Raw genomic sequence first — 23641 nt, forward strand, 5'->3', positions numbered from 1 at the left:
AGCATGATTATCTATAAGGATTCCAATCAAAGTAAAATTTGTTGCCTTTTTTCATTATTTATAGATCCGCCGGGACCTCCTTCCAACCCACGAGTAACTGATACAACAAAGACAACTGCTAGCCTAGCATGGGGTAAACCTCACTATGATGGCGGACTTGATATAATCGGCTATATTGTGGAGCACCAAAAAGAAGGAGAAGAAACATGGGTGAAAGATACCACGGGGACTGCTCTAAGAATCACAGAATTTGTGGTTGCTAATCTCCAGCCAGGAGCCAAATACAATTTTAGAATTATTGCCCTCAATGCTGCTGGCGCTGGTGAACCAGCAACGATAAAAGATGTTGAAATCAGGGAACGTGAAGTAGCTCCTGATTTTGAATTAGACGCCGAGCTGAGGAAAACTCTTGTTGTTAGAGCTGGACTGACCATTCGGGTATTTGTTCCAATTAAAGGGCGCCCAGTTCCTGAAATCACATGGACCAAGGATGATATTTCACTTAAAGGACGTGCCAGTATTGAAAATACAGACTCTTTCACACTTCTCATTGTCACAGAATGCAATAGATATGATGCAGGAAAGTATGTCATGACCCTTGAAAATGCTGCTGGCAAGAAGACTGGTTTTGTAAATGTAAAAGTCTTGGATACACCAGGGCCACCAATAAATCTCAAGCCCAGAGACATATCTAAAGATACCATCACCCTACAATGGGATATGCCTCTAATTGATGGTGGTTCACGCATAACAAATTATATAGTTGAAAAACGTGAGTCAACACGAAAGGCATATTCAACCATCACAACTAAGTGCCCAAAATGTTCACTTAGGATTCCTAATTTGGCTGAAGGGTGTGAATATTACTTCAGAGTATTTGCTGAAAACGAATTTGGAATTGGTGAACCTGCCGAAACTGCTGAGCCTGTAAGAGCGTCAGAGGCACCATCACCACCAGAGAGCCTTAATATCATGGATATCACAAGGAAGACAGTCAGCCTTGCTTGGCCAAAGCCCGAACATGATGGTGGTAGCAAGATTACTGGCTATGTTATTGAAGCCCAGAAAAAAGGTTCAACTCAGTGGACACATATCACAACTGTGAAAACATTAGAATGTGTGGTAAAGAATCTGACTGAAAATGAAGAATATACTTTCCAGGTTATGGCAGTTAATAGTGCTGGAAGAAGTGATCCAAGAGAAAGCCGACCAGTTGTCGTTAAAGAGCAAATGATGCTTCCAGAATTTGATTTGCGTGGCATTTACCAGAAAACAGTAATTGCCAGAGCTGGTGACAATATCAAAGTTGAAATACCTGTGCTTGGTCGCCCAAGGCCAACTATTACTTGGAAAAAAGAAGACCAGTTAATTAAACAAACTCAAAGAGTAAACTTTGAACATACTGCTTCTGCAACCATCTTAACCATTAATGAATGCACTAGAAACGATAGCGGCAGATACCCAATCTCAGCTAAAAATATTGTTGGTGAAGTTAGCGATGTTATAACTATACAGGTGCATGATGTTCCTGGACCTCCCACAGGGCCAATCAAATTTGAAGAAGTTTCATCCGACTATGTCACCTTCTCATGGGAACCTCCACTGAATGATGGAGGGGTGCCAATAAGTAACTATGTTGTAGAAATGCGTAAAACCGACAGTACTGCATGGGCTGAGTTAGCAACTACTGTTATACGTACTACTTTTAAAGCTGCTCGCCTCACTACTGGGACAGAGTACCAATTCCGTGTTAAAGCCCAGAACAGATATGGTTCAGGACCATCTATCAGTTCAGAGAATGTAATTGCTAACTATCCTTTTAAAGTTCCTGGTCCTCCAGGCACTCCTCAAGTGATTGCAGTCACAAAAGATGCAATTAGCATTAGCTGGCATGAGCCTCTGACAGATGGAGGAAGCCCCATTTTGGGATATCACATTGAGCAAAAAGAACGAAATAACATTCTTTGGCAGACCGTAAGTAAAGCTTTGATATCAGTAAATACCTTCAAATCAAGTGGTCTTACATCTGGCCTTGCCTATGAATTCCGAGTCATAGCAGAAAATATGGCAGGCAAGAGTAAACCAAGCAAGCCATCTGAGCCAGCATTGGCCCTGGACCCTATTGATCCTCCTGGGAAGCCAGTTCCTCTCAATATTACAAGACATGCAGTAGCACTTAAGTGGAAAAAACCTGAATATAATGGAGGTTTTAAGATAACTGGCTATACTGTTGAAAAAAGAGATCTTCCTAATGGCCGATGGCTAAAGGCTAACTTCGGCAATATACTAGAAACTGAGTTCACTGTTAGTGGTCTCACAGAAGATGCTGCTTATGAATTCCGTGTGATTGCTAGAAACGCGGCCGGTGCTGTTAGCCACCCATCCGAACCATCAGATGCAATAACGTGCAGAGATGAGATTGAAGCACCAAGGATCATGGTTGATGCTAAATACAAAGACACTTTGATATTAAAAGCGGGTGAAATTTTCAAACTTGAAGCTGACGTTTCAGGTCGCCCTCCACCAACTCTGACATGGACGAAAGAAGGAAAGGAGCTTGAAGACACAGCAAAATTAGAAATTAAAATAGCTGATTTCTCAACTGTTCTTCATAATAAGGACTCTATAAGAAGAGATGGAGGTGCATACACACTTACAGCCTCCAATCCAGGTGGCTTTGCAAAGCATATTTTCAATGTCAAAGTACTAGACAGACCTGGTCCTCCAGAAGGGCCTTTGGCTGTGTCTGATGTTACCATAGAAAAATGTGTCCTGTCATGGTTACCACCTTTGGATGATGGAGGCGCAAGCATTGACCATTATGTTGTTGAGAAACGTGAGACTAGCAGATTGGCATGGACAACTGTAGCCACAGAAGTTCCAGTAACAAAATTAAAGGTCACAAAGCTATTGAAAGGCAATGAATATATCTTCCGTGTTATGGCTGTTAACAAATACGGCGTTGGCGAACCCCTGGAATCAGAGCCTGTTCTTGCAGTGAATCCTTATGTAGTACCTGATCCACCGAAGACACCTGAAGTTACAGCTGCAACCAAAGATTCTATGATTGTGTGCTGGGGACACCCTGATTCTGATGGTGGAAGCCCTATAATCAATTATATTGTAGAACGTCGTGACAGAGCTGGACTACGCTGGGTGAAATGTAACAAGCGGGTTGTCACAGATTTGCGCTATAAAGTATCTGGACTCACAGAAGGTCATGAATATGAATACCGAGTGAAAGCTGAAAACGCTGCTGGTGTAAGTGAACCAAGTCTAAGCAGTCCATTCTACAAAGCTGCTGATACTGTATTTAAGCCAGGTCCACCAGGTAATCCTCGTGTATTAGACACAAGCAAGTCCTCAATTACAATTGCTTGGAATAAGCCAATATATGATGGTGGCTCAGAAATCACAGGCTACATGGTTGAAACAGCATTACCTGACGAAGATGAGTGGAAAATTGTAACTCCACCAGCAGGGCTGAAGGCGACTTCCTTTACCATCACTAATCTAAAAGAAAACCAGGAATATAAAATCAGAATATATGCTATGAACTCTGAAGGCATTGGAGAGCCTGCTCTTGTTCCTGGGACACCAAAAGCTGAAGAAAGGGTACTGCCTCCTGAGATTGAACTTGATGCAGACCTACGTAAAGTTGTGACCCTCAGAGCTTGCTGTACTTTAAGACTCTTCGTCCCAATTAAAGGAAGACCAGTGCCTGAAGTGAAATGGTCAAGAGAACATGGAGAGTCTTTAGACAAAGCCACTATTGAATCCACAAGCTCTTATACACTACTTACAGTTGGAAATGTGAATAGATTTGACAGTGGCAAATATATACTGACTGTAGAAAACAGCTCAGGCAGTAAATCAGCATTTGTAATTGTAAGGGTTCTTGATACACCTGGCGCCCCACAGAATCTGAAGATAAAAGAGGTTACAAAGTCATCTGTGACTCTCACGTGGGACCCTCCCCTCATAGATGGTGGCTCTAAAATTAAAAATTATATTATTGAAAAACGTGAGGCAACAAGAAAAGCATATTCAACAGTTATGGCCAATTGCCATAAGACCAGCTGGAAAGTGGACAATCTACAGGAAGGTTGCAACTATTATTTCAGAGTTCTAGCTGAAAATGAATATGGAATAGGGCTTCCTGTTGAAACATCAGACTCTATTAAGGCATCTGAAAGGCCTCTTCCTCCAGGAAAAATAACTATATTAGATGTGACACGAAAGAGTGTATCTTTGTCTTGGGAAAAACCTGAACATGATGGAGGAAGCAGAATTTTGGGCTACATCGTGGAAATGCAAAGCAAAGGCAGTGAGAAATGGGCCACATGCACTACTGTAAAAGTTACTGAAGCTGTTATAACTGGACTGATCCAGGGTGAAGAATATTCTTTCCGTGTTTCAGCTCAGAATGAAAAAGGAATCAGTGATCCTCGACAATTGAGTGTACCAGTTATTGCGAAAGATCTTGTGATACCACCAGCCTTCAAACTGTTATTCACTACCTTCAGTGTACTAGCAGGTGAAGACTTAAAGGTTGATGTTCCATTTGTTGGTCGACCCAAGCCATCTGTAACGTGGCTCAAAGATGATGTGCCATTGAGACAAACTACTAGAGTAAACGAAGAAAATACAGACAACAACACTTTGCTAACAATAAAAGAAGCATGTAGAGAAGATGTTGGACAATATTTAGTAAAACTTTCTAACTCTGCTGGGGAAGCTACTGAAATTCTTAACATTGTTGTCCTTGACAAGCCAGGACCTCCAACTGGACCAGTGAAGATTGAAGACGTAACTGCAGACAATATTACCATTTCCTGGGGACCACCCAAATATGATGGTGGCAGTTCTATCAACAATTATATTGTGGAAAAACGAGACACCTCCACTACTGCTTGGCAGATAGTTTCAGCTACCGTTGCCCGAACAACTCTAAAAGCAGCTAGATTAAAGACTGGAAGTGAATATCAATTCAGAATTGCTGCTGAAAACAGATATGGAAAGAGTACATATCTCACATCAGAGTCTGTGGTAGCCCAGTATCCATACAAACTACCTGGGCCTCCTGGAACTCCTTTTGTACCAAAAGTCTCCAGGGATAGTATGGTTGTACACTGGAATGAACCAGTCAATGATGGTGGCAGCAAGATTATTGGTTATCATTTGGAGCGCAAGGAAAGAAACAGCATACTCTGGGTTAAATTGAACAAAGCAGCAATTCCTGACACTAACTTTAAAACAACTGGACTTGAGGAAGGCCTTGAATATGAATTCAGAGTTTATGCAGAAAATATAGTTGGTATCGGCAAAGCAAGTAAAGGTTCAGAATGCTACAAAGCTTATGATCCTTGTGATCCTCCTGGTCGTCCAGAGCCTATCATCGTCACAAGGAACTCTGTTACTCTTCAGTGGAAGAAACCAGCATATGATGGTGGAAGCAAGATCACCGGCTACATAGTTGAGAAGAAGGAGCTACCTGAAGGCCGCTGGATGAAAGCAAGCTTTACGAATGTTATTGAGACCCAGTTTGCAGTAACTGGCCTAGTTGAAGATCAAAGGTATGAGTTCCGTGTCATTGCGCGCAACGCTGCAGGCGTTTTCAGTGAGCCATCTGAAAGCTCGGGGGCAGTCACAGCAAGAGATGAAGTAGAGCCACCTCGCATAAGTATGGACCCCAAATTTAAAGAAACCCTTGTACTGCATGCTGGCGAATCGTTCAAGATTGACGCAGACGTTCACGGTAAGCCGCTGCCTTCTATTCAGTGGCTAAAAGGCGACAAGGAACTAGTGAATACTGCACGCTTGGATATAAAAACGACAGACTTTGCCACAAGCCTAAGCGTCAAAGAAGCCATTCGCGTTGACAGTGGGCATTATGTATTGCTGGCCAAGAATGCTGCAGGTGAAAAGACAGCTTCCATTCATGTTAAGGTTCTTGACAAACCTGGCCCACCTGAAGGTCCAGTTGTTGTAACAGGAGTTACTGCTGAAAAGTGTTACCTGGCATGGAAACCCCCATTGCAAGATGGTGGTAGTGACATTTCACATTATGTAATTGAAAGAAGAGAAACAAGCCGCTTAGTCTGGACTTTAGTTGATGGCAATGTACAAACCCTTAGTTACAAAGTTACTAAACTTTTGGAAGGCAACGAATATATCTTCCGCATCATGGCTGTAAATAAATATGGGGTTGGGGAGCCTCTTGAATCTGAGCCTGTAATGGCTAAAAATCCATTTGTAGTGCCACTTCCACCAAAGGCCCCAGAGGTCTCGGCTGTTACCAAGGATTCTATGATTGTCGTATGGGAAAGACCACCCTCTGATGGTGGCAGTGAAATCTTGGGTTATGTACTAGAAAAACGTGATAAAGAAGGCATTCGGTGGACAAGATGTAACAAGCGTTTGATAAGTGAACTTCGATACCGAGTTACTGGACTTATAGAAAATCATAATTATGAATACAGAGTCTCGGCTGAAAATGCAGCTGGCCTCAGTGAGCCAAGCCTACCTTCTGTTTATCATAAGGCTTGTGACCCTATATACAAACCAGGTCCTCCCAACAATCCTAAAGCAATAGATGTTACAAGATCTTCAGTTTTCCTCTCCTGGAGTAAACCAATCTATGATGGTGGCTCAGAAATCCAAGGATACATTGTTGAAAAATGTGATGTGAGTGTTGGGGACTGGGCAATTTGTACACCACCAACTGGAATTAAGAAAACAAATATGGAAGTAGAAAAATTGCAGGAGAAGCATGAATATAAATTCCGCATTTGTGCTGTTAACAAAGCAGGAGTAGGAGAGCATGCTGACGTTCCTGGGACTATTGTGGTCGAAGAAAAGCTGGAAGCTCCAGACCTTGATCTTGACTTGGAACTGAGGAAGGTTATCAATGTAAGAGCTGGTGGCTCCTTAAGATTATTTGTTCCAATCAGAGGACGCCCAACACCTGAAGTAAAATGGAGCAAGGTGGATGGTGACATCAGAGAGGCAGCTGTTATTGACAGCACTAGCAGCTTTACCTCGCTGGTTCTCGACAACGTTAACAGATTTGATTCTGGAAAATACACTCTTACTTTAGAAAACAGTGGTGGAACTAAGTCTGCCTTTGTCAGTGTAAGAGTCCTAGATACCCCAGGCCCCCCAGTGAATCTGAAAATTAAGGAAATCACCAAAGACTCAGTATCACTTGCCTGGGAACCTCCTTCGATAGACGGTGGAGCTAAAATTAAAAATTATATAATAGAAAAACGTGAAGCCACAAGGAAAGCCTATGCTGCTGTTGTAACAAACTGCCACAAGACATCGTGGAAAGTGGCTCAACTTCAGGAGGGCTGCTATTATTACTTCAGAGTTTGCGCAGAGAATGAATTTGGAATTGGCCTGCCTGCAGAAACAAGTGACCCAGTTAAAGTTGCTGAAGTTCCTCAACCTCCAGGAAAGATAACAGTGGACGATGTGACAAGAAACAGCGTTTCATTAAGCTGGGCTAAGCCTGAACATGATGGTGGAAGCAAAATTTTGCAATACATAGTGGAAATGCAAGTTAAGGGCAGCGAAAAATGGTCAGAATGTACGCGTGTGAAAGTTCTTGAAGCACTTGTTACTAACTTATCTCAAGGACAAGATTATCTATTCAGGGTAATGGCTGTAAATGAAAAGGGTAGGAGTGATCCACGGTCGCTTGCTGTTCCAATAACAGCCAAAGATTTAGTTATTGAACCAGATGTACGACCAGCATTCCACAGTTACAGTATACAAGTGGGACAAGACCTAAAGGTGGAAATACCAATATCTGGTCGACCTACACCTACTATTACTTGGACCAAAGATGGCATGCCATTAAAACAGACAACTAGAGTTAATGTCATCGATTCACCTAAACTTACTGTGCTGAGTATTAAAGAGGTCACTAAAGAAGACAGCGGGGTGTATGAAATTGCAGTTGCTAATGTTGTTGGACAGAAATCTGCAGCTGTTGAAATTATAACACTAGACAAGCCTGATCCTCCAAAAGGCCCTGTTAAATTTGATGAAATTAGTGCTGAAAGTATTACATTATCATGGAACCCTCCACTATATACAGGTGGCTGCCAAATCACCAACTACATTGTTCATAAGAGAGATACAACCACCACCGTATGGGAAACAGTTTCAGCTACCGTTGCAAGAACTACTCTCAAGGTGATGAAGCTCAAAACTGGATCAGAATATCAGTTCAGAATATTTGCTGAAAATAGATACGGGCAGAGCTTTGCCCTGGAGTCTGACACGGTTGTTGCTCAGTATCCCTATAAAGAACCAGGTCCTCCTGGCACACCATTTGTGACAACAGTTACAAAGGACTCTATGGTTGTGCAATGGCATGAACCAGTAAATGATGGTGGAAGTAAAATTTTAGGTTATCATCTTGAAAGAAAGGAAAGAAACAGCATTTTGTGGACAAAGGTAAACAAGACAGTTATTCAAGACACACATTACAAAACATCTAACCTTGAAGAAGGCATTGAGTATGAATTTAGAGTGGCTGCAGAAAATATTGTTGGTGTTGGCAAAGCAAGCAAAGCTTCTGAGTGTTATGTAGCACGTGACCCCTGTGATCCTCCAGGATGCCCTGAAGCTATTATTGTTAAAAGAAGTTCAATTACTCTGCAATGGACAAAGCCAGAATATGATGGTGGCAGCAAAATTACAGGCTACGTAGTAGAGAAACGTGATTTGCCTGAAGGTCGTTGGATGAAAGCAAGCTTCACCAATATAACTGAAACTCAGTTTACCGTAACAGGCCTTACTGAAGACCAACGATATGAATTTAGAGTCATTGCAAGGAACGCCGCTGGAGCAGTAAGCAAGCCATCTGATAGTACAGGACCAATAACAGCAAAAGATGAAGTTGAGCTTCCAAGAATTTCCATGGATCCCAAATACAAAGATGCAATTGTTGTAAACGCTGGAGAAACATTCAAACTTGAGGCTGATGTCCATGGGAAGCCAATTCCCACTATTCTGTGGTTGAAAGGAGATAAAGTACTTGAAGATACTGCCCGATGTGAAGTAAGGAATACAGACTTTAAGGCCTTGATTACTGTTAAAGATGCCATCCGTGTTGATGGTGGGCAATATATTTTGCAGGCCTCTAATGTTGCAGGAACAAAATCAGTACCAATAACAGTGAAAGTACTGGACAGACCAGGACCTCCAGAGAGTATTCAAGTTTCTGGAGTTACTGCTGACAAGTGTTCCTTAACATGGGCGCAACCAATCCATGACGGTGGCAGTGACATTTCTCACTACATAATTGAGAAGAGAGAAACAAGTCGCCTTGCATGGACAGTTGTTGCTTCAGATGCTGTAGCCACAATGCTGAAAGTAACAAAACTTCTGGAAGGAAATGAGTATATCTTCCGCATAATGGCAGTTAATAAATATGGAGTTGGGGAGCCTCTGGAGTCTGCACCAGTATTAATGAAAAACCCATTTGTTGTTCCTGGTCCACCAAAATCCATTGAAGTAACCAACATTACAAAGGATTCCATGACCATCTGCTGGCATCGTCCAGATAGTGATGGTGGCAGTGAAATAGTTAACTACATTGTCGAAAAAAGGGACAGAGCTGGTATCAGATGGGTGAAATGTAACAAACGCCGAATTACAGACCTGCGATTAAGAGTCACGGGATTAGCAGAAGATCATGAATATGAATTTAGAGTATCCGCTGAAAATGCTGCTGGAGTTGGTGAGCCAAGCCAAATCACTCCCTTTTGGAAAGCATGTGACCCTATGTTCAAACCTGGCCCACCCACTAATGCTCATGCTGTGGATACTACCAAGAATTCAATTACAGTAGCATGGGGTAAGCCTATTTATGATGGCGGCAGTGAGATCCTGGGATATATTGTAGAAATCTGCAAAGCTGATGAAGAAGAATGGACAATAGTTACCCCACAGACTGGTCTGAGAGTCAATCGCTTTGAGATCAAGAAACTCATTGAACATCAAGAATACAAACTTAGAGTTTGTGCTCTTAACAAAATTGGAGTAGGTGAAGCTGCAGCAGTTCCTGGCACAGTTAAACCAGAAGATAAACTTGAGCCGCCTGAACTTGATATTGACTCTGAATTAAGGAAGGGAATTGTGGTTAGAGCTGGTGGATCTGTCAGGATAAACATACCTTTCAAAGGACGCCCAACTCCTGAAATCATGTGGTCTCGAGAAGAAGGAGAATTTACAGATAAGGTTCAAATTGAAAAGGGCCTGAATTACACACAGTTATCCATTGATTACTGTGATAGAAATGATGCTGGAAAATATATCCTTAAACTGGAGAACAGCAGTGGCTCTAAGTCTGCATTTGTCACTGTTAAAGTACTTGACACACCGGGACCACCACAAAATTTAGTAGTCAAAGAAATAAGGAAAAATTATGCTGTACTAACATGGGAGCCTCCAGCTAATGATGGTGGGGCAAAGATAAAGAACTATGTGATTGATAAACGCGAATCAACCAGAAAAGCATATGCAAATGTGAGCACAAAGTGCAGCAAAACAAGTTTTAGAGTTGATAACCTTATTGAAGGGGCAATTTATTATTTCAGAGTAATGGCTGAAAATGAATATGGAATTGGTGTTCCAGTTGAAACTGCAGATGCCTCAAAAGCTTCAGAACCACCTTTGCCTCCTGGAAAAGTGACTCTCACTGATGTGACTCAGAGAAGCGCATCATTTATGTGGGAAAAGCCTGAACATGATGGAGGTAGCAGAATTGTGGGGTACGTTGTTGAAATGCAGCCAAAAGGAACTGATAAATGGAGTGTTGTTACTGAAACCAAAGTCTGTAATGCAGTTGTGTCTGGTTTGAGTTCTGGACACGAATATCAATTCCGTGTCATGGCATACAATGAAAAAGGCAAGAGTGACCCTAGACCACTGGCAGTTCCTGTGATTGCCAAAGATCTGACCATTCAGCCAAATATCAAACTAATGTTCAATACATACACTGTCCAAGCTGGAGAAGACCTTAAAGTAGAAATACCCTTTATAGCTCGACCAAAGCCTACTATCACATGGGAAAAAGATGGTCAGCCTCTAAGACAGACAACCAGGTTACATGTTGAAGATACACCTACATCAACTACTTTGTATATTAAAGAAAGCAACAAGGATGATTTCGGTAAATATACTGTGACAGTAACCAACACTGCAGGCACAGCAGCAGAACATCTTAATATAATTGTGCTAGAGAAGCCTGGCCCACCACAAGGACCTGTCCGCTTTGATGAAGTTAGCTCGAATTTTGTTGTTCTGTCATGGGAACCACCAGCATACACAGGTGGCTGTCAAATATCCAATTACATTGTAGAGAAGCGCGACACTACTACCACTACCTGGCAGATGGTCTCAGCGACTGTTGCAAGAACAACTATTAAAGTAACAAACCTTAAGACGGGTAGTGAATATCAGTTTAGAATTAGTGCTGAAAACCGATACGGAAAGAGCACCGCACTGGATTCTAAGCCAGTTCTTGTTCAATATCCCTACAAAGAACCAGGTCCACCAGGAACACCATTTGTCAGCATCGCTACCAAAGATCATATGATAGTACAATGGAATGAACCAGTTAATGATGGAGGAAGCAAAGTTCTTGGTTATCATCTAGAACGTAAAGATAAAAACAGCATTCTTTGGACAAAATTGAATAAGGCCCTCATTCAGGACACAAAATATAAATCAGATGGCCTTGAGGAAGGTCTTGAATATGAGTTCAGAGTTGCCGCTGAAAATATTGTTGGCATAGGTAAGGTTAGCAAATCATCTGAACTGTATGTTGCTCGAGATGCTTGTGATCCACCTGGCCGTCCAGATGCCATTGTTATTACAAGAAATTATATAACACTAAAATGGAAAAAACCTGAATATGATGGTGGCAGCAGAATAACTGGATATGTTGTGGAAAAGAGAGAACTTCCTGAAGGTCGTTGGATGAAAGCCAGTTTTACAAATGTAACAGAAACAGAGTTCACAGTAACTGGTCTTGTGGAAGACCAACGATATGAATTCAGAGTAATTGCAAGAAATGCAGCTGGTAGCATAAGTGAACCATCTGAAAGCACAGGACCAATTATTGCCAGAGATGAAATTGAAGCTCCAAGAGCTTCACTGGATCCAAAATACAAAGATGTCATTGTTGTTCATGCTGGAGAAACATTTGCTCTTGAGGCTGACATCCATGGCAAACCCATTCCTGATATTATATGGTCGAAAGATGGAAAAGAATTTGAAGGAGCAACTGCAAGAATGGAAATTAAGTCTACCATTGAGAGAACAACCCTCACAGTCAAAGATTGCATCAGAGTGGATGGAGGCATTTATACACTTAAACTGAGCAATGTTGGTGGCACAAAGTCTATACCAATCACTGTAAAAGTACTTGACAGACCTGGACCTCCAGAAGGTCCTTTGAAAGTTACAGGTGTGACTGCAGAAAAGTGTTATCTGGCATGGGGACCACCTTTACACGATGGTGGCTCTAACATTTCACATTATATTATAGAAAAGAGAGAGACAAGTCGACTTTCATGGACACAAGTGGCATCTGATGTGCAAGCTCTGAACCACAAAGTAACCAGGCTTCTTCCAAACAATGAGTACATTTTCCGTGTAATGGCTGTCAACAAATATGGAATTGGTGAACCACTGGAATCCGAGCCTGTGTTGGCATGTAATCCATACAAACCTCCAGGCCCTCCTTCAATACCTGAAGTTTCTGCAATCACAAAAGATTCTATGATTGTAACCTGGGGTCGTCCAGAGGATAATGGTGGTGCTGAAATTGAAGGGTACATACTAGAAAAGCGAGACAAAGATGGTATTCGGTGGACCAAGTGCAATAAGAAGAGGCTAACAGACTTAAGACTCAGAGTAACTGGACTTACAGATGGCCATTTCTATGAATTTAGGGTTTCTGCTGAAAATGCTGCTGGTGTTGGTGAACCTAGTGAACCATCAGTTTTCTATCGAGCCTGTGATGCAGTGTATCCACCAGGCCCTCCAAGCAATCCGAAGGTGACAGATACCTCCAGATCATCTGTGTCCCTTGCATGGAACAAGCCCATTTACGATGGTGGTGCACCTGTTAAAGGATACATTGTGGAATTTAAGGAAGCTACTGCTGATGAATGGACAACTTGCACACCTCCATCAGGTTTACAAGGAAAGCAATTCACAGTAGAAAAACTTAAAGAGAATAGTGAGTATAATTTCCGCATCTGTGCTATGAACTCTGAAGGAGTTGGAGAACCAGCAACTATACCTGGTAGTGTTGTTGCTGCTGAAAAAATTGAACCTCCTGAAATTGAACTTGATGCAGATCTCAGAAAAGTTGTCACCGTGCGTGCTAGTGGCACATTGCGATTGTTTGTCACTATCAAAGGGAGGCCAGAGCCAGAAGTAAAGTGGGAGAAAGCAGAAGGCACTCTGAGCGACAGAGCCCAGATTGAGGCTACCAGTTCATATACAATGTTGGTCATTGATAATGTAAACAGATTTGACAGTGGTAGATATAACCTGACTTTAGAAAACAATAGTGGCAAAAAATCTGCTTTTGTTAACGTGAGAGTGCTTGATACACCAAGTGCACCTGTGAACTTGAACATCAGAGAAGTGAAGAAAGATTCAGTGACATTAGCTTGGGAGCCCCCACTTATTGATGGTGGTGCTAAAATTACAAATTACATCATTGAAAAACGAGAAACCACAAGAAAGGCATATGCCACTATTACAAATAACTGTGCCAAGAATGTCTTCAGAATTGATCAGCTGCAGGAAGGATGTAGTTACTACTTCCGTGTCTTGGCGGCAAATGAATATGGAGTTGGTTTGCCAGCAGAAACAACTGAACCAGTTAAGGCTTCTGAACCACCCTATCCACCTGGAAAAGTTACCCTTGTTGATGTTACACGCCACACTGCTACTATTAAATGGGAGAAACCTGAGAGTGATGGTGGCAGTAAAATAACTGGCTATGTAGTAGAAATGCAAACTAAAGGAAGTGAAAAATGGAGCACCTGCACACAAGTTAAAACATTAGAAGCAACAGTATCAGGATTAAGTATGGGAGAAGAATACACTTTCCGAGTATGTGCTGTCAACGAAAAAGGGAAGAGTGATCCAAGACAGCTTGGGGTTCCAGTAGTTGCGAAGGATATTGAAATCCAGCCTTCAGTTGAGCTCCTTTTCAATACTTTCAGTGTTAAAGCTGGTGAAGATCTTAAGATTGATGTGCCCATCAGAGGAAGGCCAGTTCCATCAGTTAGCTGGAAGAAAGATGGACTGCCTTTAAGAGAGACAACAAGGGTAAATGTCCACACATCAAAGACATCAACCTCACTAACAATCAAGGAAGCATTGAAAGAAGATGTAGGGAGTTATGAATTAAATGTTTCAAACAGTGCTGGCTCTACAACAGCTTCCATTACTGTAATTGTACTGGACAAGCCAGGACCTCCAACAGCATTGCATATTGACAATGTCAGCAATGATAATGTAACCATATCTTGGAAACCCCCGGAGTATGATGGTGGATGTCAAATTAATAATTATATTGTGGAGAAGAGAGAAACAACTACTACAACATGGAGTATAGTGTCTGCGGCAGTTGCACGAACTTCGATAAAAATAATTCGCTTAACCACAGGATCAGAATATCAATTCCGTGTTTCTGCAGAAAATCGCTATGGCAGGAGCACTTTCGTTGAAACTGCACCTGTTGTTGCAGAGTATCCATTTAGTCTTCCTGGACCACCTGGTACTCCCCGAGTAACACATGCAACTAAAGCCTTCATGGTTGTAACCTGGCAAGAGCCAGTTAATGACGGAGGTAGCAGAGTACTTGGTTATCACCTTGAGCGTAAAGAAAGAAGCAGCATCCTTTGGACTAAAGTAAATAAAATCCTTATAAGTGACACACAGATGAAGGTCACAGGCCTTGATGAAGGACTAATGTATGAATATCGTGTGTATGCAGAAAACATTGTAGGAATAGGTAAATGTAGCAAATCATGTGAGCCTGTTGCTGCAAGGGACCCATGTGATCCTCCTGGCCAACCAGAAGTGACTAACATTACAAGAACATGTGTCTCACTCAAATGGACCAAACCAGAATATGATGGTGGTGCTAAGATCACAGGCTATATTATAGAGCGGAAAGAGTTACCAGATGGTCGTTGGCTGAAGTGTAACTTCACCAATGTGCAAGAAACTTTCTTTGATGTAACAGGACTTACTGAAGACCAGCGATACGAATTCCATGTAATTGCAAGGAATGCTGCTGGACTATTTAGTGAGCCATCTGAATCAACTGGGCCAGTGACTGTAAAGGATGATGTTGAGGCTCCAAGAATTATGATGGATGTCAAATTCAGGGATGTTGTTATTGTTAAAGCTGGAGAGATCTTGAAAATCAATGCCGATATTGCAGGGCGACCCTTACCAGTAGTTTCATGGACAAAGGATGGCAAAGACATTGAAGAGAAAGCAAGAGTTGAAATTGTTTCAACTGATAGCACTACTGCAATAACTGTCAAAGACTGCATTCGACGTGATTCAGGGCAATATGTGCTAACATTACAAAATGTTGCTGGAGTTAGATCATTGGCTGTCAATTGCAAAGTACTTGATAGACCTGGTCCACCAGCAGCCCCACTAGAAATCAAAGGACTTACTGCTGAAAAATGTCATCTGTCATGGGGACCGCCTCAAGAAAATGGAGGTGCAGAGATTGACTATTATATTGTGGAAAAGCGTGAGACCAGTAGAATTGCATGGACTCTTTGTGAAGCAGAGCATCCAACAACATCCTGCAAAGTGACAAAACTACTTAGAGGAAATGAATACATCTTCAGAGTGATGGGGGTTAACAAATATGGTGTTGGTGAACCTTTGGAAAGTGAAGCTGTCAAGGCCCTTGATCCATTTACTGTTCCAAGCCCACCTACATCTTTAGAGATTACTAGTGTGACAAAGGAGTCCATGACTATTTGCTGGGCAAGACCTGACAGTGATGGAGGTAATGAAATTTCTGGATATGTGATTGAAAGGCGTGAGAAAAACAGCCTGAGGTGGATACGTGTGAACAAAAAGCCCGTTTTTGATCTAAGGGTAAAATCCTCAGGCCTCCGGCAAGGATGTGAATATGAATATCGGGTATTTGCAGAAAACGCTGCAGGTCTTAGTCTTCCTAGTGATACTTCACCACTTATTAAAGCAGAAGATCCTGTTTTCCTTCCATCACCTCCATCTAGGCCTAAGATTGTGGACTCTACAAGGTCACATATAACAATTGGATGGACAAAGCCATTATTTGATGGTGGTGCTCCTGTTACTGGATACACAGTTGAATACAAGCTAACCAGTGAAACTGATTGGTCAACTGCTATTCAAAGCTTAAGAGGTACAGAATACACTGTAATTGGTCTTACATCAGGAGCTGAATATGTTTTCAGAGTAAGGTCTATCAACAAGGTTGGCACTAGTGACCCAAGTGATGTTTCAGAACCTCAGGTGGCAAAAGAAAGGGAAGAAGAGCCTGCATTTGATATTGACAATGAAATGAGAAAGACTTTAGTCGTGAAAGCTGGTGGCTCATTTACAATGACTGTACCTTTCAGAGGAAAGCCTATCCCTAATGTAATGTGGAGCAAGCCAGATACTGACCTTCGTACTCGAGCAAGTATTGATACTTCAGATAACCGCACCTCAATTACTGTTGAAAAAGCAACAAGGAATGACTCTGGAAAGTATACACTAACACTGCAAAATATTGTAAGCACAGCTACTTTGACATTAGTTGTCAAAGTGCTTGACTCACCGGGACCTCCATCTAATATCGTTGTAAAAGATGTCACAAAAGAATCAGCCGTGTTATCTTGGGAAGCTCCTGAGAACGATGGAGGTGCTCCTGTGAAGAACTATTATATTGAAAAACGAGAAGCAAGCAAGAAAGCTTGGGTCACTGTAACCAACAATTGCCATCGTCTTTCCTACAAAGTTACCAATCTGCAAGAAGGTGGAATTTATTACTTCAGAGTCTCTGGAGAAAATGAGTTTGGTGTTGGAGTCCCAACTGAAACAAAGGATGGAGTGAAAATAACAGGTTTGTTCTTTAAAATATGTTCATTATATATGCGTGTGAGTGTATAACTATCTACCCATGCATACACATGCACACTAATTGTTCACAGGACTTTAGTCTTAATGTGTAATGCTTATATTACTGTTATTAATTTATTGTAAGGCAGTAATCAAATTTTTAGGTGTCTTGAAAACACCTAATAACTCTAATAATATTTTAATATAGGCATGCAAGATAAAACTTCCCTATTTAGGGAAGTTTTAGGGAAGTTTTTAATGTTTAATGCTGTGTTGTGTTTTTAATATCCGACTGGGAGCTGCACAGAGTGGCTGCTAATAAATTAGTATTAGTATTAGTATTATTAAAATGTACTGCTTTCCTGTGGAAAAAATGTGCTTGCTGAATACATTAAAATTAAGTGGAATGCATATGACACATTTGCTCTCGATTCATCTTCTATTTATTAATTTCTTGATCATCTTCTCTTTATTTTTCAGAAAAACCAAGTCCACCCGAAAAACTGGGAGTATCAAACGTTACTAAAGATAGTGTATCTCTTGTGTGGCTGAAGCCAGAACATGATGGAGGAAGCAGAGTTGTCGGCTACCTTGTTGAAGCCCTAGAGAAAGGGCAGCAGAAATGGGTCAGATGTGCTGTAGTCAAGACAACTCATCATATTGTCCAGGGTCTCAAGGAGAATGCAGAGTACTTCTTTAGAGTATTTGCTGAAAACCAAGCTGGTCTAAGTGACCCCAAAGAGCTTCTTCATGCCGTTACAGTTAAAGAACAACTAGGTATGTGGAAATGGTGCATTCTCCTTGGAATCACCTCGGTGACACTGATGGCAATTTGGCATCTGCTAAAAACTTTATTCTCCCAGTCCTTTGCTGCATGTTGATACCAGTTGATCATAATAACATGTCTGTTTTGATCTAAAGTTGACTGGTATTTTACTTATTCTTTAAGTTTTGATGTAATTTTAATGTGTATGTGTATACTGCCTTGTGATGTTTACATGAAAGGTGTTATAGAAATAGTTTTAATTAATAAATAACGAATAGTTAGCATAGAGCTCATACAAATTCATATGAAAATGCACTTGAAAACTATTGTTTTTAACATTTTGCAAATGTATTTTTTCAGAATCTCCTGAAGTGGACATGAAAGGTTTCCCGAACCACACCGTTTATGTAAGAGCAGGTTCAAACCTAAAGGTAGAGATTCCAATTTCTGGAAGACCATTGCCAAAGGTGACTTTATCCAGGGACGGCATTCCTCTCAAACCAACGATGAGGTTTAACACTGAAACCACAGCTGAAAGTGTCATCGTTAATCTCAAAGAAAGTGTGGCTACTGATTCTGGTAGATATGACATCACAGCTTCCAACTCCAGTGGAACTACTAAATCTTTCCTTAAGATTGTTGTCCTAGACAGACCAGGCCCTCCAGTTGGTCCTGTTGTTGTAAGTGATATCACTGAACAAGGTCTTACCCTTAAGTGGGAGCCACCTCGTTATGATGGCGGAAGTCAAGTTACCAACTACATCGTACTGAAAAGAGAAACAAGCACTGCTGTGTGGTCTGAAGTGTCTTCAACTGTTGCTAGAAACATGATCAAGATCACAAAACTTACAACAGGAGAAGAATATCAATTCCGTATTAAAGCAGAAAATCGCTTTGGCATAAGTGACCATATTGACTCTGCATGTATAACTGTTAAGCTTCCTTACAGTAAGTGACTTTTTGTTTGCTCGTTTTCTGAGTTTTTCTTTTTTTTATATAAATATTTATTAAGATTTTTTAAATACAAAAATGCAAAAAATAAAAACAATATAACATATATCGTAGCATATGTTCAAAGCTTCTTTGGACTCCCTCACGCCTCCCGCTCCCACTTGCATCATTGTAAAAAATTTTCCAGCAATTTATCAACTTGTTTACATTCTTAAATCTCATTCATTTAATTTAATTCTGAGTTTTTCAGGCATGTATTTATGATTTATTAACCTGTACTTAATATTCATTTAGCACCCCCTGGACCACCTTCCACACCATGGATCACCAGCGTGACTCGAGAAAGCATCGTTGTTGGATGGCATGAACCTGTTTCCAATGGAGGCAGTGCAGTCATTGGCTACCATTTGGAAATGAAGGACAGGAACAGTATTTTATGGAAGAAAGCTAACAAAATGATTATACGCACAACTCATTTCAAGGCCTCCAATATCACCGCCGGTCTCATTTATGAGTTCAGAGTGTATGCAGAAAATGCAGCTGGTATTGGAAAAGCAAGCCATCCATCTGATGCAGTTCTTGCTATAGATGCCTGTGGTATGTAGTCTGTAGTAAAGGATAAGAATCATATTTCAAATAATGAATTTAGTAGAAAATATTTATTTGGTGAGTCATTGTTGAATGAACACATTAATTCCAAATGTTGTTGCTGTTTCATACTGCAGAGCCGCCAAGAACCCTTCGTGTCAAAGATATTTCCAAAACATTTGTCAATCTTTCTTGGACACAGCCAGCTTTTGATGGTGGCAGCAAAATTACTGGATATATTGTTGAGAAACGTGATCTTCCAAATGGAAGATGGACAAAAGCAAGCTTCACCAATGTCATTGAGACTAATTTCACTGTATCAGGATTGACTCAAAACTCCCAATATGAATTCCGTGTTTTTGCTAAGAATGCTGCTGGTTCAATTAGCAATCCATCTGATGTTTTAGGCCCTATAACATGTGTGGATACATATGGTAAGAAATTAATAATGCATAAACACTGATATCCAGTTATATGTTTGAGTTTAAAGTAAATACTGTTAACAGAAATTCTAATTTGAATTCAGGGGCCTTAGCTGGGCAGCACAGTACAGTTTCAAGCTTGCCTTTCACTATCAGAGGATACTAGGAAATTATTATTTGGCACTGAATGCTGCTTTGTTATCAATCTTTCTGAGAATTTCAAAAATGTTAATATATTTTCTATTCCACTTCTTTTTCATTAAGGTGCACCTGAAATTGATGTACCCCCAGAATATACAGAAGTAGTCAAATACAAAGCAGACACGGCAATTAAACTGAAACTTGGCATCTCAGGAAAGCCTGTGCCTACAATTGAGTGGTTCCACAATGGTAAAGAAATACATACCAGTGCCCAGGTATCTATTGAAAACACCACAGAATTTTCAGCTATACTGATCAAAGAAGCAACTCGTATTAACAGTGGAAGTTACGAACTGAAATTAAAGAATGCCATGGGTTCTGCATCTGCCACCATTAGGGTACAGATACTTGGTATGTTTGGAGCATTTTCATATTGTTTTCTTCTGTCAATTCAACTAGCTGTATCCATTATTGCCTATTTAAAATATATAATTTTCTTGCATGTTAAACAGATAAACCAGGACCACCAGGTGGACCTATACATTTCAAAACTGTCACTGCAGAAAAGATTACCCTTATGTGGCAACCGCCAGCAGATGATGGAGGTGCTGCTGTAACACATTACATTGTTGAGAAACGTGAGACAAGCCGTGTGGTATGGTCTGTGGTTTCAGAAAAACTTGAAGAGTGCATTGTCACTACCACAAAAGTCATAAAAGGAAATGAATATATATTCCGTGTACGAGGTGTAAACAAATTTGGTGTTGGTGAACCACTGGAATCTGACACTGTCATAGCTAAAAATGCATTTGGTAAGTTAAAACAAATGGCACTTAATACCTTTTTTATTATCTCTATAATAAAATTATAAACTAATTACCTATTAGCTTATATTGACCTGATGTTATTTTTGTTTCAATAAAAATGCAGTTACACCTGGACAACCTGGTATACCAGAGGCCTCCAAGATAACTAAACAGTCTATGACCATAGTCTGGAGCAGGCCAACTGTAGATGGTGGTAGCGAGATAAATGGATATTACCTTGAGAAACGCGATAAGAAGAGTCTAAGCTGGTTCAAGGTGTCTAAAGAAACCATTCGTGACACCAGGCAGAAAGTGACGGGACTAACAGAAAACAGTGAATATCAGTTCAGAGTTTCTGCTGTGAATGCAGCTGGGCAAGGTCCCTTCTCTGATGCATCGGACTTCTACAAAGCTGAAGATCCTATAGGTAAGAAACCTTTCATTTGATTGTGCAAAAATGCAAAGGTCAAATTATACACATTCTTGAAACTGTGTAAGGACATATATTGCTCTAAATTATTGCTATATGTTGTCAGGATTGTCAAGTCTCATTTTTGTTACTTGCATTTCGCAGAAAAACCTGGGCCACCTCTTAAGCTAAAAGTTGTGGATACTACAAAGACATCTGTCACACTTAGCTGGACTAAACCAGCCTATGATGGAGGAAGTGCAATTACCAGCTATGCTATTGAAAAGAGAGAAGGGGAAGAAGAAGAATGGACTCTGGTCAGTGCAAGAGGAGAAGTGCGTACCACAGAGTATGTTGTTTCTCACCTTCAGCCAGGAATCAATTACTACTTCCGTGTAGCTGCTATAAATTATGCTGGACAAGGTGAACCCATTGAAATGACAGAAGCTGTACAAGCTAAAGACATACTTGGTATGTAAATGTATTTTTATTATTATATTTAATATTTGGTATTTTCATCTCCCCCCCCAAATACGAATTATTTTTCTTTTAACTTTATTTTATTATTATTATTTTATTTTTTGCAGAGGAGGCACAGATTGATCTAGATGTTGCTCTCAGAACCTCCATTGTGGCTAAAGCAGGTGAAGATGTACAGATAATGATTCCATTCAAAGGAAGACCACCTCCAACTGTCACATGGAGAAAGGGTGAAAAAAATCTAGGTGTTGATGAAAGATACAGCATTCAGAACACAGAATCGTCCACACTCCTTAGTATTCCTCAAGTCACTCGCAATGACACAGGAAAATATGTCCTCACAATTGAGAATGGAGTTGGAAAACCCAAAACCTCATTTGTGAACGTTAAAGTCCTTGACACTCCATCTGCATGCCAGAGACTTCATCTTAAACATGTTTCTCGTGGAACTGTGACATTGGTATGGGACCCACCACTCATCAATGGTGGTTCTGAAGTAACAAATTATGTCATTGACAAAAGAGATGCCACAAAGAGAGCATGGTCCTCTGTTACAGCCAAGTGCTCTAATACATCATTTAAGATAACTGACTTATCAGAGAAGATCCCATACTTCTTCCGTGTTCTTGCAGAAAATGAAAATGGATTGGGTGAACCATGTGAAACTTCAGAACCAGTGAAAGCAGCAGAAGTCCCTGGACCTGTACGGGATCTGGCCATGAAAGATTCAACAAAGACGTCTGTCACTTTACAGTGGAGCAAACCTGAATTTGATGGTGGTAGTATCATAACTGATTACATTATTGAGAAGAAACTGAAGGATGAACATGAATGGTCATATGCAGGGGCAAGTAAAGCATGCGAATTTGAAGTTGAAAAACTTAAGGAGCTTTCTGTTATGGAGTTCAGAGTTTCTGCAAAGAATGAAAAAGGAAGAAGTGATTTTTCTGTAATTGGACCCATTACAGTGAAAGACTATGTAATAACACCTGAAGCAGACCTTTCTGATATACCTGGAGGACAAGTAACAGTGAGAATAGGTTATAATGTACATGTTGAAATACCATATAAGGGAAAGCCAAAGCCAACTATGAGCTGGCTGAAAGACAACATTCCTCTTAAAGAAAGTGAACAGGTTCGCTTCAAGAAAACTGAAAACAAAATAACTTTAAGCGTTAAGAATGTGAAAAAAGAAAATGGTGGCAAATATACCTTAATTCTTGATAATGGTGTTCACAGAAAGTCATTCCCAATCACAGTTATAACACTTGGTCCACCATCTAAGCCCAAGGGACCCATTAAACTAGACGAAATCAGAGCAGATAGTATGGTTCTTTCATGGGGTGTTCCTGAAGATGATGGGGGAGGAGAAATCACTGGCTACAGTGTTGAGAAGCGTGAAACCTCACAGACCAACTGGAAAATGATCTGTTCTAGTGTGTCAAGGACAACCTTCAAAGTTTCCAACCTTGTTAAAGATGCAGAGTATCAGTTCAGAGTCCGCGCAGAAAACAGATACGGAGTGAGCCCACCACTAAACTCCATTGAGGTCATAGCAAAACACCAGTTCAAACCACCAGGTTCACCAGGGAAGCCTGTTGTTTACAATGTGACAGCTGATGGAATGACCATATCTTGGGATGCTCCAGTCTATGACGGAGGAGCAGAAATTACTGGATACCATGTTGAAAAGAAAGAACGAAATAGCATATTGTGGCAGAAAGTCAATTTGTCACCAATATCTAATAGAGAATACAGAATTACTGGATTAATGGATGGTTTGGACTACCAGTTCCGTGTATATGCAGAAAACTCTGCTGGATTAAGCTCTGCTAGTGACCCAAGCAAATTTGCCTTGGCCGTTTCGCCAGTAGGTAAGTGACTGACTGATCACTGAATACAATGCACCTGTCTC

General features: G+C 40.8%; 1 protein-coding gene across 49 annotated transcripts in view; it reads left to right on the forward strand.

Moving 5' to 3' along the window:
• The window catches only part of TTN (titin), a 300685-nt gene that overhangs the window by 252370 nt on the left and 24674 nt on the right, over positions 1-23641 (forward strand). For all 49 annotated transcript variants that reach the window (XM_079974390.1, XM_079974400.1, XM_079974409.1 and 46 more), the window contains 10 exons: positions 65-17167; positions 17644-17940; positions 18290-18877; positions 19175-19477; positions 19606-19902; positions 20155-20442; positions 20544-20843; positions 20962-21264; positions 21412-21717; positions 21834-23600. In XM_079974390.1, coding sequence (XP_079830516.1) covers positions 65-17167; positions 17644-17940; positions 18290-18877; positions 19175-19477; positions 19606-19902; positions 20155-20442; positions 20544-20843; positions 20962-21264; positions 21412-21717; positions 21834-23600 — 21552 coding nt within the window. The remainder of the gene's footprint in view (positions 1-64; positions 17168-17643; positions 17941-18289; positions 18878-19174; positions 19478-19605; positions 19903-20154; positions 20443-20543; positions 20844-20961; positions 21265-21411; positions 21718-21833; positions 23601-23641) is intronic.

The sequence above is a fragment of the Podarcis cretensis genome (genome assembly GCF_951804945.1).
Source record: "Podarcis cretensis genome assembly, chromosome: 1".
Lineage (NCBI taxonomy): Eukaryota > Metazoa > Chordata > Lepidosauria > Squamata > Lacertidae > Podarcis > Podarcis cretensis.